The sequence below is a fragment of the Echinops telfairi genome, unplaced genomic scaffold, assembly GCF_000313985.2.
Source record: "Echinops telfairi isolate 266 unplaced genomic scaffold, ASM31398v2 ScPeMD7_4;HRSCAF=17, whole genome shotgun sequence".
NCBI lineage: Eukaryota > Metazoa > Chordata > Mammalia > Afrosoricida > Tenrecidae > Echinops > Echinops telfairi.
In genome coordinates, this window is record NW_022103900.1 from 13,808,264 (window position 1) to 13,822,352 (window position 14,089).

General features: G+C 37.7%; 1 protein-coding gene across 1 annotated transcript in view; it reads right to left on the reverse strand.

The window, feature by feature from the left end:
- PSMD14 (proteasome 26S subunit, non-ATPase 14) overlaps window positions 1-14,089 on the reverse strand; it is an 88,857-nt gene that overhangs the window by 9,766 nt on the left and 65,002 nt on the right. Inside the window, exons 7-8 of the mRNA XM_004703789.3 lie at window positions 13,452-13,526; window positions 9,369-9,494 (exon numbers count right to left, since the gene is read on the reverse strand). Coding sequence (XP_004703846.1) covers window positions 9,369-9,494; window positions 13,452-13,526 — 201 coding nt within the window. The remainder of the gene's footprint in view (window positions 1-9,368; window positions 9,495-13,451; window positions 13,527-14,089) is intronic.

A 14,089-nucleotide genomic window follows, 5' to 3' on the forward strand; every position in this document is an offset into this window, starting at 1 on the left:
CAGTTGCCTTGCCCTTGGTCACTCCCTACCAGTCTTCCCATCCCTTCCCTACCATTGGTTTTGAACCAATTGTTGTTCCCTTGTCCCTAGGTTGGCCAACCCTCCTCTTGAAGGGCATTCTCTATGAAAGAAAAAAAACGTGATGAGATTAAGCCCTGACCTACGGAGAAGGTGTGAAACAGGCCACATTCTCTGTTTCCTTGATGATACCTTTAAGGTTTAAGATCAGAACCGGGCACCAACCAGGCCACTCCTTGCTTTCCTTGTTTATTTACTAGTGCCACCATACATTTCCACATATTCATCACCTCCCCTGGAAAGCCAGACATCCGTGATCCTGAAGGCACTTTGGTAGAAGGCCCTCTGGACATTTTTAGCTGTGGCTCTTGGCTATTTCTAGCATCTGGCTCTGGGCCCTGCAATTGGCTCATCTCCACCTGATCCTCGAGTTTTGGACTGAACTGCACCCACCAAGTAAGATATCCTTAAAGCTTCCTGAGCTTCCACTACAGCCAATCACAGAAACCAGGGACATGAGAGAAAGGACTCAAGGGAGGAGCTGGGGAAAAGGTAGCAAAGTGGCATCTTGGAAGAGTTGGATGCATCAGACATCTTCAACCTGAAACTCCTTGGAACTAGTCTGGTATCAATTCTTATAATAGAAACTAGTAGCAGAACAGTTCGATAGGACTGGGTCCTATTAGATAATAAAGCAGCCTTTATCTGGTGGCACAGTGATAGCCTCAGCAGAACGTTAAATTGAGACCTGAATAAAAACTAGGAATCAGATATATAGTGCCAAGGAGGAATGTTACTTTCCATGAAGCAAGACAGAACATTCATTATAAGTTAAAGCAACAACTTTACTTTCATTGAGTCGATGCCAACTCAGAGACCCTTATAAGGCAGGGCAAATCCACTCCTATGAGTTTCTGAGATGACCTCTTTACAGGAACAGAAAGCCTATTCCGCCCCCCCCCACCCCTGAGATTGGTGGTTTCAAATTCCGGACCTTTCAGGTAGCAGCCTAAGATGTTACACTATGCCACCAGGGCTCCTCAAAAGAACTGAAATAGTTCATTCTGTTACTGCTAACTCTGCCTTATGGGCAAATAAAGATATATTTGTACACAAGGAAGCAGAGGCCAAATCACATAAAGGGTTTAAATTTCATCCCAGGGCAATGAGCAGTCAGTTATCAAAGGCTCCCTAAAGGAAGGTAGTGGCATGAACCACTTTGCATTTAAAAAAAAAATTAAGGTCAAATTCCCATCATATAAAAATTTTAAGCACAGAATTAACTGGTATTTTGTACATTTACAATGTTAGGCAACCATCACCTCCATCTATTTCTAAAACATTTTCATCTCCCTATAGGCAAACCTCATTTCTCCACCCTGCCCCCAACCCAAACCCTCCTTCAGTCTCTATGGTTTTACCTCTGGCTTCTTTCACTTTGAGTACAGATTAGAGGTGCATTCATGTTGTAGTCAGGATCTGTACTATTTTTTTTAATTTTTACAGTGCAATAATATTGCATTGTGTGCCAGGGGGGTACCTCCCCCGCTGCAAACAGGATGTGATGTGAGGGAGATAGTGCATTTGGAGTTTGTTCCACCAGGTCAGACTGTTAATCAAGCTTTCTATTTAAAGGTTGCATCACAGTGTGCCACAAAAAAAGCCCTGCTTTGTGGCAGATGGGGGACTGGTTTTGCCACCATGGCAATGCACCTGCTCATGTACCAATCTCAGTGCACCTGTTTTTGGTAAAAACCAGCATGCCTCTCTTGCTCGACGCACCTTACTCAGAACTCACTCCACTGAGACTTCTTTATGTTTCCACAAATGCAGAGGGACATGAAAGGAATTGGATGACATAGAAGAGGTGAAGAAAAAAAAGGAGGGAGGTGCTGTCAGCCATCCAAACAGATGAATTTGAAAATGTTTCCAGGAAGGGAATCACAAATTTGACAAATGTATTAAGTGATAATACAGAGTACTTTGAAGGTGATAAGATTATTTTGTAAAAAAAATTAAATACACAGCTTTTTTTGGGTGGGGGGATTCATATGTGTACGTATATTTGGGAAGTTTCCCTTGTATGTGTACATTTTGTTTATCTAGTCATGTGTTTATAGATATTTGGGTTGTTTTTACCTTTTAGCTACTGAGAATAATGTTGCTCTGAGCTTTTATGTACCAGTTTCTGTTTGAGTACTTGCTTTCAATTCTGCTCCTTTAGAACAGAACTGCTGAGTTAGAGCAGAATTGCTGAGTCAAACCAACCCCTAAACTTTACTTGATACCAGTGTGCATTCCCGCCACCAAGGAACAAGGGTTCCATTTCTCCACACCTTCACCAATACTTGTATTTCTCGGGGGTGGTTTTTTTTGGGGGGAGGGGTAGCCTCCCTGCCCCCACTAAATTAAATCCATCTCAGAAGTATGAATTCGTATCCCATTGAGATTTTGTAGCACTCTGTAGTAGCCCTTGTGCTGCTAACAGCTAAATCAATTGTTTAAACCTTCCAGCTGCCCTGTGGGAGAAAGATGAGGCGGCCTGTTCTTCTGAAGACTTCGGGCTTGGAAACTCTATGTAGGGCCACTATGAGATGGAATTGACTCGGTGGCAGTGGGTTTGGGTTAATGACTAATGAACATACTTTCATGAACTTGCTTTTTTTTTTTTTTTTTGCTCTTGTTGTTAACTTATACGTTTTTAAAATATTCTGGATATTACACCTGCATTGGCAAATATATTTTCCTATTCTACGGGTTACCTTCACATTCTTGGTAGTGTCTTTTGATATAAAGTCAAATATTAGAAGAACCGTTCCACAGCATGAAATATGGATTCAAGTCAGAAAGATTGGAGAAATGAGACTAAGCTGACAGTAAGGTAATGGCAGTGGGGATGGGAACAAAGCGGGCTAGCTTCAAAGCAACATTTATCACAATTAGAGAAATCACTAATTTTGAAAAGCACATCTTAAATTTGTAAGTCAAATCTTTCATTATTAAAAATCTTAAAGGGAATCCAACTTTAAAATGTAATTGTAAATGAAGATGTGTGCGCGTGTGTATGATGTTGTTGGGAGCCTTGGGGCACAACAGTTAAAAGCTAGTCTGCTAAGTGAAAGGTCAGGAGTTCAAAACCGCCTGCCACCCAAGTTAGAAAAATGTGGCAGTCATCTTCCATAAAGATGTATAACCTTGTAAGTCTATGGGGCAGCTCGACTCTAATGTTAGGATCACTAATGAGTCGGAATTGATTTGACAATGGATTTACTGTTTTAAAGTGTTGTGTGCCAGTAAGTAAATTACTACTCATAGCAACTTGGTGTGATAGAGTAGAAGAGCCTTAGAGGGTTTCATGGGCTGTCATATTTAATTTTTACAGGAGTGGAATGCCTCATTTTTCTCTCATGGAGCAGCTGGTGGTTTCAAACTACTGCCCTTATGGTTAGCAGCCGGATTGGTAACCACCACACCACCAAGGCAGGGCTATCTTATGAAGTAAAAATGATAATCACGAGATGTAAATATCTACCCTAGCAGTTAGATAAATCAAGAATAAATAAAATTAATTAATTGATTTATTAAGAAATGTTACAAGAGTAACATTTATGAAGCTTAGACAATCTCCTTGGATGTCTTACTGGACTTCTAAGGGTAATGGTCTTAGATGACCTTCCAGGTTAGCCGTTCCATTAAGTTTTGCCAAAGGAATATAATCAGTGAGACTTATGGGAAGGACCCTTGTGAGGAGGCATCTTTTCTATCCCTTTTCTTCTTTCCTTGGAAATCAGACAGGATGGCTTAAATTCTAGACATCACCTGGAGGTTGAATCCAGTTTACGGAAAGTAGAACAGTAAGACAGGACAGCAGGAACCTGGATCCCTCAGAGCTATGGAGTCTCATACTGGCCTTAAAGTGCAAAAGAAATAAATTTCTATCTTATTGAAATCAGTGTTATTCTGGTCGAACAAAATCATAGATATTAGATACAGAAGTAAACTTACTTAAGGTCAAATCTGAAAATAAGTCTAGAAATTCACAAAGGACACAATCCTCCTACTTCCCACCTTCTAGATACTCGTGTCAACTCAGTGTGTTTACATGTACTTCGATGGAGACATCTTTGAAAAGGGGACAGAAGGTAATATGGTAGGTCTGGTTTCGTATTGTTGTACAATTAGATTTTGATATCAACAGCAGGTTGAGAATATTTCTTTAGGTTAGTACTTGTGAAATTTTATCTTTCATAATAAATCCTTTATATAGAACAGGCAAGATTCAAGACTTAGGTGTATTAAAAATGGAAAGATCTGAAGTGTATTCCAAGAATATGATATAACTTTACATTCCTACTATTAGTATGTTTTTCCCAAACCATTTTTCCCTCCAAGATTTCAAAAGATAAAACCAACATTATTTCTGTTTACCATTATAGTTCTTTCCTTGATGACTAGTTTATCTTTGTTTAAGTGCTTATAATGCCATTTATTCTTTCACTCACAGAGTTTTCTAATTCATTTGCCCAATTTATTATTGCTTTATTAAAATGGTTTCATGTTGATATTCCTATTGGAATTAAAATGAGATTTGGAAGGCTTGACATTATAAAGTAGCTTTCTAATGGTACGAAATCAGCCATTTAGAAACATGGTATGTCTTATTTGAAAAAGCTGGGTAAAAATGTTAGGTATATTCATATATTTGAAATCTTTCACATGTACATTCCAAAGTATTTTGCAATTTTGTAGGATAAGAACTAGGCTGCTAAATGCAAGGTCGGGGCTCAAACTCCCTAACAACTTCAAGGAGAAAAATGAGGCTGCCTGTCCCAGAAAGGTCTAGTGTCTGGGAAACTCAAAGAAGCAGTTCTATGCTGTCCTATTAGTTACCATGAACTAGAATCAACTCAATGGTAGTGGGTTATTATGAACTATTTTGATTTTTACATTGTATATTTCAATTGTTTTCTATTGAGTCGTTCCACAGTAATTAACAGTTTTTATAATTTTCCTAGTTTATTTCCTTAGATTTTCTATTGTTCTAATCCTATAATATTCAATACTGATACCATGGTCCATCTCCCCTACATTTGTACATTACTTTATCTTCTTTCAGTAACACAAAACAAGACTTTAATACTTGTTACTGTGGAAACCAAAATCTAGCCATATAAAAGAAGTACCCAAGAATGGGTGAAAACAGTGAACTAGAACTCATATCATAAAAAAAGACTAGGCTTACCAGTCAGATAAGAGATTGGTGGGACTCTATGGCTTTTATCCTTCAGGTCTTGAATTGTACTCACCTCCACTTTAGAACAGTCATTTAGGATCAATGGGGTAGCATTTCCCCAGGACAAGATTCAGAGGGATAGGAAGAAGGAAAGAGAATAGGAAACACGGGGAGGAAATAGGCTAAATGATGGTGCATGGAGAAGACTGCAATGGATGAGTTGAATCAGAATGTACACAAGCTGCTGGATGTAAATCTATGATGTGCTCTGTAAACCTTCACCTAACACACACACACACACACACACACACACACACACACACACACACACACACACCAATAAAAAACTATCTAAATTTCTTTGGTTATTAAGGTTCAGTATTAAGTAGTTCAGTATTTCCATAGGAAAAGTAAACGAGAAGAGCTCAGAATATACAGGACTACCTGTCTGAAAGCAAGGCAAAAATTTTTGTTTCTATGTCAGTCTCAAAATGCTCTTTTACCTGTATAATCATTTACAAATATATAACCAAATGTAATCACCATTTTTAGAAAACAGCAGATTAATTGTAACATGAATAAAGTAGGATACCAAGAATAACAGAGTTATTACAGTTTGATAGAGAAGATAAATGATTAATAATGAGTGTGTATGTGCTGAAGTCAAACTTAATTTTAAGAACTTGGTGCATAGGCATTTAATTATTTTCTAATCTTTTACTTAAGAGGCACTAACTGGCACCTGATAGTAATTACCTTCATTTAAAATGTTACCCAATTAAAAAGAACAATATACAGCGTTGGTATATAAGTGTTAGTAAAAAAAAATCCACCTATGCGTTTTCACTCAAAGTGGAAATTATATTCTCAAACCTGGACTCCTTTGTGTCACAGCTTACATGCTTTATGAACACAATTTACAATTTTTTTTAGCAGTACAAAGATCTTAAAAGTAAAAAATAAGATGGGCAATAATCATCAGAAACACTTCCTGGCAGTTGGGCCAATATGGACTTATTTAAACTTGAAATGCTACATAGAATGAAAATAGTTCCTTGGAGTCTGCTGAATAATATTTAAGTAATTTTTAAAAAATTTATAAAAGTGACTTTGTTTCAAATATGAAAACAATTTTCTCCCTTATTTAATCTGCAGGATAAAAACATATGCCAAAAAACCATAATAATAATAATATATTAATATAATAATAGTAACATATAATAATAATAATTCCCCCTACAATCTGGCACAATGGGAATTTCCAGCTGGAGCACCATATAAATCAAGACATGCTAGTCAAAGTCAAAGCAAATTCTGCTGAAACATAGTTTGTATGAGCTCATCAACATCCTTTCAAAGCTTTCTTCTCTCAAAACACTACACTTGATCAATTTTATATACTGTATCTTGACTAATATTTATCATGATAAGATGTGTTTAATTTAAAATAAGATATACTTTTTAGCAGGCCAACAAGTGTTAATTTTAAACTATGACTCCAAAAACTTCAGCTCTAGTGCCTACCATTAACATTTAGTCCCTAATTTCTAAATAGTTCTATAAAATGAAACTCTTATCTCCTTTCCCAATCATTTCACTTACATTGGAAATATTACTGTTACTAATGTCCTTCCAGTCCTCTAGACAGGTACCCTTGAATTCATCTTTGATTCCTGCTACTTCACTCATCAAAGCCCTGGGGTGCAGCACAGGTCAGCAGTTTACAGCCACTCGCTGCTCCAGAGAAAGATGAGGGTTTTTTGTTCCAATAGAGATCCAGGGCTTCAAAATCAGCCCAGAAGAACTGCTCCTTTGGGTTAACTCTCATTTATGCAATTTGTGTTCCATTTTATTTATAAATCTATTAATGTTCCCATTGCCACTGCCACTGGACATTCAAGACATGTAGTACCTCCAGTGTGAATAACAGAAAGCTCCTCCTAAACAGAATCTCCATTTCAAATGCTCTACTTATAGCCTTACCTTTTCTATACTACTGTCAACTTATGTTTCTAATACTAGGTGCGTCATGCTCCTTCTCAAAAAACAAAACAAAACAAAAACCCCCTATCCTGATATTCCAAATTGTTGTCTTCAATCACCTAAAATCTTTAATTTCCCACTGCTCACCCTCATGTACTAAGTACTCTAGCCACAAAAGTTGTTCCCTAAACATGTCCTGCATACTTGCGGTTTCCTAGTCTCTATTTTGCCTATAGGGACATTCCTCTAATTTGTACAAATCTTAATAGGTTCATGGCCTAGTTTAAATGGTATTATTCTCAAATACAGCATCCTGGATCACCTCAATTCAAAATCAGGAGCTTCACATGAGCTGGTATAGGGCAGTGTTTTCCGAACTTCCAACTTCACTCAGAGAGCATACGTGTCGCCTGAAGTCTTATTAAACTACAGATTCCGATTCAGCAGGTCTAAAGGAGGGCCTGGAAGCCTACATTTCTAAAAGATCCCATGCAGTGATGTGTGGAATGTCTGAACATCAAGATGTTAGACGGAGCAGACTTTTGGCTTACTACCCCTGCTTTACTATAAATGAAAGGGCTTTATTTCTCACCTCAATTTGCACAGTCAAAACAAACAAAATACATCTCACTGCCACTGAGTAGATGTCAACTCAAAGTGACCATATAGGACAGGGCAGAACTGTCCCTGCGAGCTTCCAAGACTGTAACTCTTTATGGGAGTAGAAAGCCCTGTCTTTAAGAAATATTTATAAATATAACGTTATACAGGGCGTAAATGTGCTTTCTGAATCCATTACATATATGCAAACTATATGTAGATGGGTATATATATATACATGTATATACATAACTGATAAAGATTAAAATAGAGTCAAAGGAAAAATGTAGAATACATCACAAATAATACGGGCAGCTATTATTTTATAAAACTGTTCTTTCAAACACACACACACACACACACACACACACACACACACACACACTTATATGTATTGGATCAAAATGTAAAATCTATTTCTTATGATAGTTTTCATCTAAGAAGGTGGAAAATATAGAAGATATATTTTAGTCATATCTAGAGTTCATTCTAACTTCAGAAATATAAAGAACACAAATCTAAGAAGAAAAATATGACTATGGTCATACACATTTTTAACACACAATAAACACTTTTATAAAATATAACTTTTAAGATGCCCTATGAAAGGTGGTCTCCTCCACTTATTCTTCCTTGTATCATCATGCTTACTTTCTTCAGAGCACTACCTGCAGTGCCTTGTGCTGTATCTATCACAATGTAGTATGCTATATTTATTTGCTTCCTGTTTTCCCTATCAGAAAGTTAAGCTCCTTGAAGATATTATTTGTCATGCTTCTCACCACAGCTCCAGTATCTGGCTGGTAATAGTAGGTTTTCATGAAAGATATATTAAGTATTAATAACAAAGTCCATTAAATAAATTATACGCAGGGAAGTCCGCAGGCTAGTATGGCTATATATCTTTCCTTCCTATCTGACAAAACAGAAGCTAAAACAAAAAAATACCTCACTGCCATCAGGTCAATTACTACTCATAAGCAATCCTATAGGACAAATGAGAAAACTGGGCTTCTGAGGCTGTAACTCTTTACAGGAGTAGAAAGCCTCATCTTTCACCCACAGAGCAGAGGGTGATTTTGAACTGCTGGCCTCATAAGGCCATTAGCAGCCCAACGTGTAACATATAATGCTCCTTCTCAGCCTTTTGGCTAAGATCAAGTGTAGTATCCGAAAAAGACCTCCTGAATAATTAATTAGGAGATCTTAAAAGTACATCGTTTTGCCTGCCAGTTGTTCCCTAAACAATAATGAACATTAAATGAAGTTTTAATGGAATGCAGCCACACGTCCTCATCTGAACACTGCCCATGACTGCTTTTGTCCCACAGCCCAGTTTCAGTTACCACAGAGATTAGATAGTCCACAAAATAAAAAATATTTATTATCTGGCCACATACAGAAAAGAGTTTGCCAGCCCCAATACAAGTAACTGGCTACTCTATTTTCAGGTATTTATATTTATACAATGATTAATATCTAACCATATATATCTCAATGATTGTAAGAACCAAATGCTCAAAGTAAAGTTTACCTTATTGTAATTCTTGGCTAATTCCAACATCTCTTTTACCACTGATTCATTGTGTTTACAATGTTCACTGTAGTCCTGAAGTGTCAAGCCTTCCATCCAACTCTTCTTATGCAAATTTAGCAACATCTAAAATACATATGTAAAAACAAATTAATTAACTTCCTGCATTGAGAACACCAGTCCCTTCACATGCCTTACAAACAACTTCAGAAAAAGCCTTGGAACTAATAAATTTAGACTTAATAACTCAAATAAGTTGGATATAAATTTAACACAACCTAAGGAGTGTGCCAACTCCATGCCTTTCCATTTATTGGCTTTCTGCCTTGAAGGTTATTCTCTTTACTTTCTATAATTCCTGAAAGATACATTCTGATTATATCTAAATAAACCACCCTAATCTATCTTAAAAAATCTTTCTTCCCTTAACTTACTTTATTATTTTTTTAAACATTTATCAACACCTGGCATTTTTATTTACATGTTTATTGTATTTCTTTCTCACTAAAGAGAAATCGCGATGGCAGGAAACTTGCTTTGATGACTGCTAAGACCATGAGGATCTACATTTTAGAACACCATTTACTCATAGCTGACATTCAAGATACCCGTTGAATCAATAAATGAATAAAACAAACTCTCATGTTATACATAAAGAATTCTAATTATTTCATATAGCTTGGCTTTCAAATGTCAAGATAAGATAAATGCTCTATTGATTGAACTTCTCTGCGCCTCAATTTATATATCTATGCATTGAAGGTTTATATTAGGCAATCTTTAAATGCTTACAAATATCAAAATCAGATCTATAATTTTAAAAGTTAAAATGTCTTGTCAGAAAATATCTTAAAAATGAAAATACTTCAAGTGAAACGGAAAGGACAGACTCAGCTCGTTGACAACCGCACTGTGAAACAGGAGTCTGGCCTTATTTTCTTGTTATTGGTAGGTGCCCCTGAGTTGATTTCCAACCGCAGCGAACCAATGTGACCGAGGAGAATCGTCCCACAGGCTTTCTAGGCTGCAGTGTTCACAGGAGCAGATTTCCAGCTCTTTCCTCCTTCCGTGAAGACACTGATTAGGTTTGAATCACCAACCTTTGGTTAGCAGCCAAGTGCTTAACCACCAGACTATCAAAAGGCATCCTTGGCCTTATGTTAGTAATGAAGAAAGTAGACACTTTAGTTCAGCGTTTCTCAAATTAAAATCCTAGTTCAGAGTACGAACTCTCGGAAGCCTTTGGATTCTTGAGACAATTTTATTTATACAGTCCTCACCACAGTCCATTCTATAAATGTTCGTCAAATGAAGAATAACATCAGGGGTTTGTTTCTAATGAATGAAAAATTATGCAGAACGAGTAAAACAGTGGCTACAGAATGTCGATTTGCCATGAGAACCACCTACCCACTGCCACTGGGTCGATTCCAACTCATAGGAAGCCTACAGGACTGAGCAGAACTGCTCCATAGGGTATGCAAGGCTGCCCATCTTTCTGGAAGCCCACTGCCCCATGTCTGTCTCTCCGCATTCTGGCTTTTCAAATGGCAGTCGAGCTCTTTAACCATAGCACCAGCAGGATTCCTTGCCATCCAATCCGTATATACCCTAAATGTGACCCATGGGCCACAGGGACATGTGGCACAGTTGAATTACTTTATATGTCTCTCTCTAGCCATAGTCTTTACCATACCCAAGACATGACTGGGTGGACCATGAAAATAAGGTGCATGGGGCTCTTAACGTGGGCTGTTTATTTAGTGTTACAATCCTGCTAGGTTTAAAGTGAGCCATTTCAGAAGCACAGAAGCACAAACAGAAGATCTCATGACCACCAAAAAAGTAGAGCCATGAGTGAAGCATGTCCTTTGGACCTCGAAATCCCTGCATGGAGAAGCAGCGGGAACACAGACAGGGGAACTAAGAGCATGAGACTTTCTGGCCAGAGAGAGTGAAGCTGAGTGCCTTCAAGCAACAAGCTGGCTTGCAGAGTGGGTGGCAGCAGGAGTTTTTTTTTAAACATTTATGGAAACAGAGCAGAGGCCCCAGGGACCCGTGCCCGGGAGACCAAGAACTAGAGAGAGAGGGGTCCTGACTGGAGAACTGCTCTGTCCTGACATTTCTGGTGATGACCTGTTCATTTCCCTAATAAACCTCAGAATCGTGAGTACTGTGTACTGTGCGTTCTGGGTAGCCGCTGCAATGTATTATAGAGCCTAGCAGTGAAGCAGAGTGCTGTGGGAGGGGCACTGGTGTCAGATTAGGGTAAAGAAGGTTGGAAGGTGGAGGCGGGTGTGACCTCTGTCTATAAGAACCAGGGTGGCCTTGTGCAGTCAGAGGAGGTCAGACGTAAGCTCACACCGTTTGCATAGGATCTAAACACATATTTAGAAGTATAAGGATTTATGTTTTAAAACATTAACCTCAGTGTTCAGAGGTTTCTAACTATGTATGATAAAGCTTTCATCTTATGCTAATGAATAAACTATATGTGTGAATGAGACTTTTCAGCATGCAAAAGCTCAGAATTTTCTTACCCTCTCCTAAAGCTTACTGAAATAAAAGTAATTTGGGGGGAAAAAAGGAAACAAAAGTTGGAAAAACCTATACAGGTGACTAATTTTCTTTCATTGCTTCCCATCTTCTCCACTGATAATTTTCTAGGAAATAGATCCTTGTAAAATATTGATGCAATTCTACCTACCAATGTAATAAAGCTGGCAACAATTCAAGTGCTGACACATTGGATTGCTTACCACTTTAAAAGAAGGTTCCCTCACAGGAGCAGAATATTCCTACCATCCTTGCACAAGGAATCCTTGGGGACCCTGATGAGGGTTGGGTAAAGTATATAGATTGGATGAGTATGAATAAAGCAAGGGCTATTCCTTCTTAGCAAGTGGCTGAATTGAGCTACTCGCAAAACTCACTGTCAGTCAATTCCGACCCATAGTGGTCACATAGGACAGAGTGGGACTACCACTGTAGGTTAAGGGTATAACTCTATGGAATTTGAAAGTCTTGTCTTTCTCCTATGGAGCGGCTGGTGGTTTTGAACTGTTGACCTTGTGCTTAGCAACACAACATACAACCACTATGCCACCAGAGCTCCTATAGGAACATAATATAACATTAAAATTTGAATACATTAATACCTATGCTTTTATAACAAGGAGGGTGACTAAGTCTATAGAATCTATAGAACACCAAATAAGAGAAACTAAGAAAAGAAAAACTGGCGTTAATTAGCTGGATATTTCCAAATGGTTGGTATCAGACTGACAAAATATTTATATCTCCAAATCTCTGAGTAAATTTCACAGTTTATCTAATTGGTGTCATTTTTCATGGTCTATACCCATTCTACATAAAGTTTGAAGTATTGAAAATTGTACTTCAGGAAGTCAACTAAATCTACAGAAGGAGTACACTTTGGAATATAAGCAACTGGCTCAAATGGGAGCTTCAGCGTTTCTCTAGGTCTCTCAGGGCAATGGAGAACGGGCCCTGCTGCCCCTCAGTCAACACTACACTAAAGCTTGCAGGTCCTTCAGGTGAGGCTGTGGGGGAACCGTGACTTTAAAAAGAGGTTATGTTTGCCTGGCACACCTTGACATTTGTTACAGCCGTACATTAGGTTGAAAACTGTCAGGTAGCAGATTTTTTTTACAATTGTCATAAATGAAAAATGTTGGATAATGAGACAGTTGATAAGTAAGGAAAAGATGCAATATAGTTACTAAAAGTAATTTTATTTTACTAGAAAAATTAATTAGAAAATCACAAAACCACGTCAAAGCATTCCGTAATTTTTCATGAAATCAAAGTAGATAATGGTTATTTGTTTCCTACTGCTTCTGCTTTAGAATCTATCAATAAAGTAAAATACATCTTTCAATATGTCCAATAAGATATTCCTGTATTTTATGTGGTAATTTGTTAGGAATTGAAAAACATTAGAATGAAATATGTCAAAATATTAATGAAAGAGGTTAGCAGTTCACATGCAAATTATACATTAGGTAAGAGTTTAAACTGTCCCGCCACCCCCCTTTCCCTAAAATAAAAATGTAAGCTTACCTTTTGTTCCAGTTCATTTTTCCGATAGTTAATAGTAATGGAGTAGTAATGTCTGTTTAGTCCATGAATTAATGCCTGTAAGTAAAGGAATGGAAAAGAGGAAAAGTGAATATTTTTCATCTAATAAAGCAAACATAACTGCTTGAAAGTAATGACATATCCTTAGACAACATCACTGAGAACTCAAACTCACTGCCATCGAGTCCATGCTGACTCATGGCTACCCCACAGGACCAGGTAGAATTGCCCCTCTGAGTTACGAGACAGTATCATTGCCATCCACTGAAAAAAAAATTTTATCCTAAAGATTAAATATGACATTTATAAGTTAGGCTTAGAGGGAAGATCAGAGCCTGACATAAAACCTGCTATTGCTGAGTCTTGTCCCATGTATGGTGACCCCAAGTGTTGCACAGTAGAACTGCGCTCCACAGAGTTTCTGATGGTTGCAATCTTTATGAAGTACATTGGGTAGAGCTGAAATGCCAACCTTTCGGTTAGTAGTCAAGTATATAACCTCTTGCACCGCCCAAGCTCAGCAGCTTCAGGGATCTTGTTCAGAGTTGGAGATAAGGTTATGACCTTATCATAATCTACATGATAAATAAGCCATTCACAATTTCATTAAGTTTGATTTT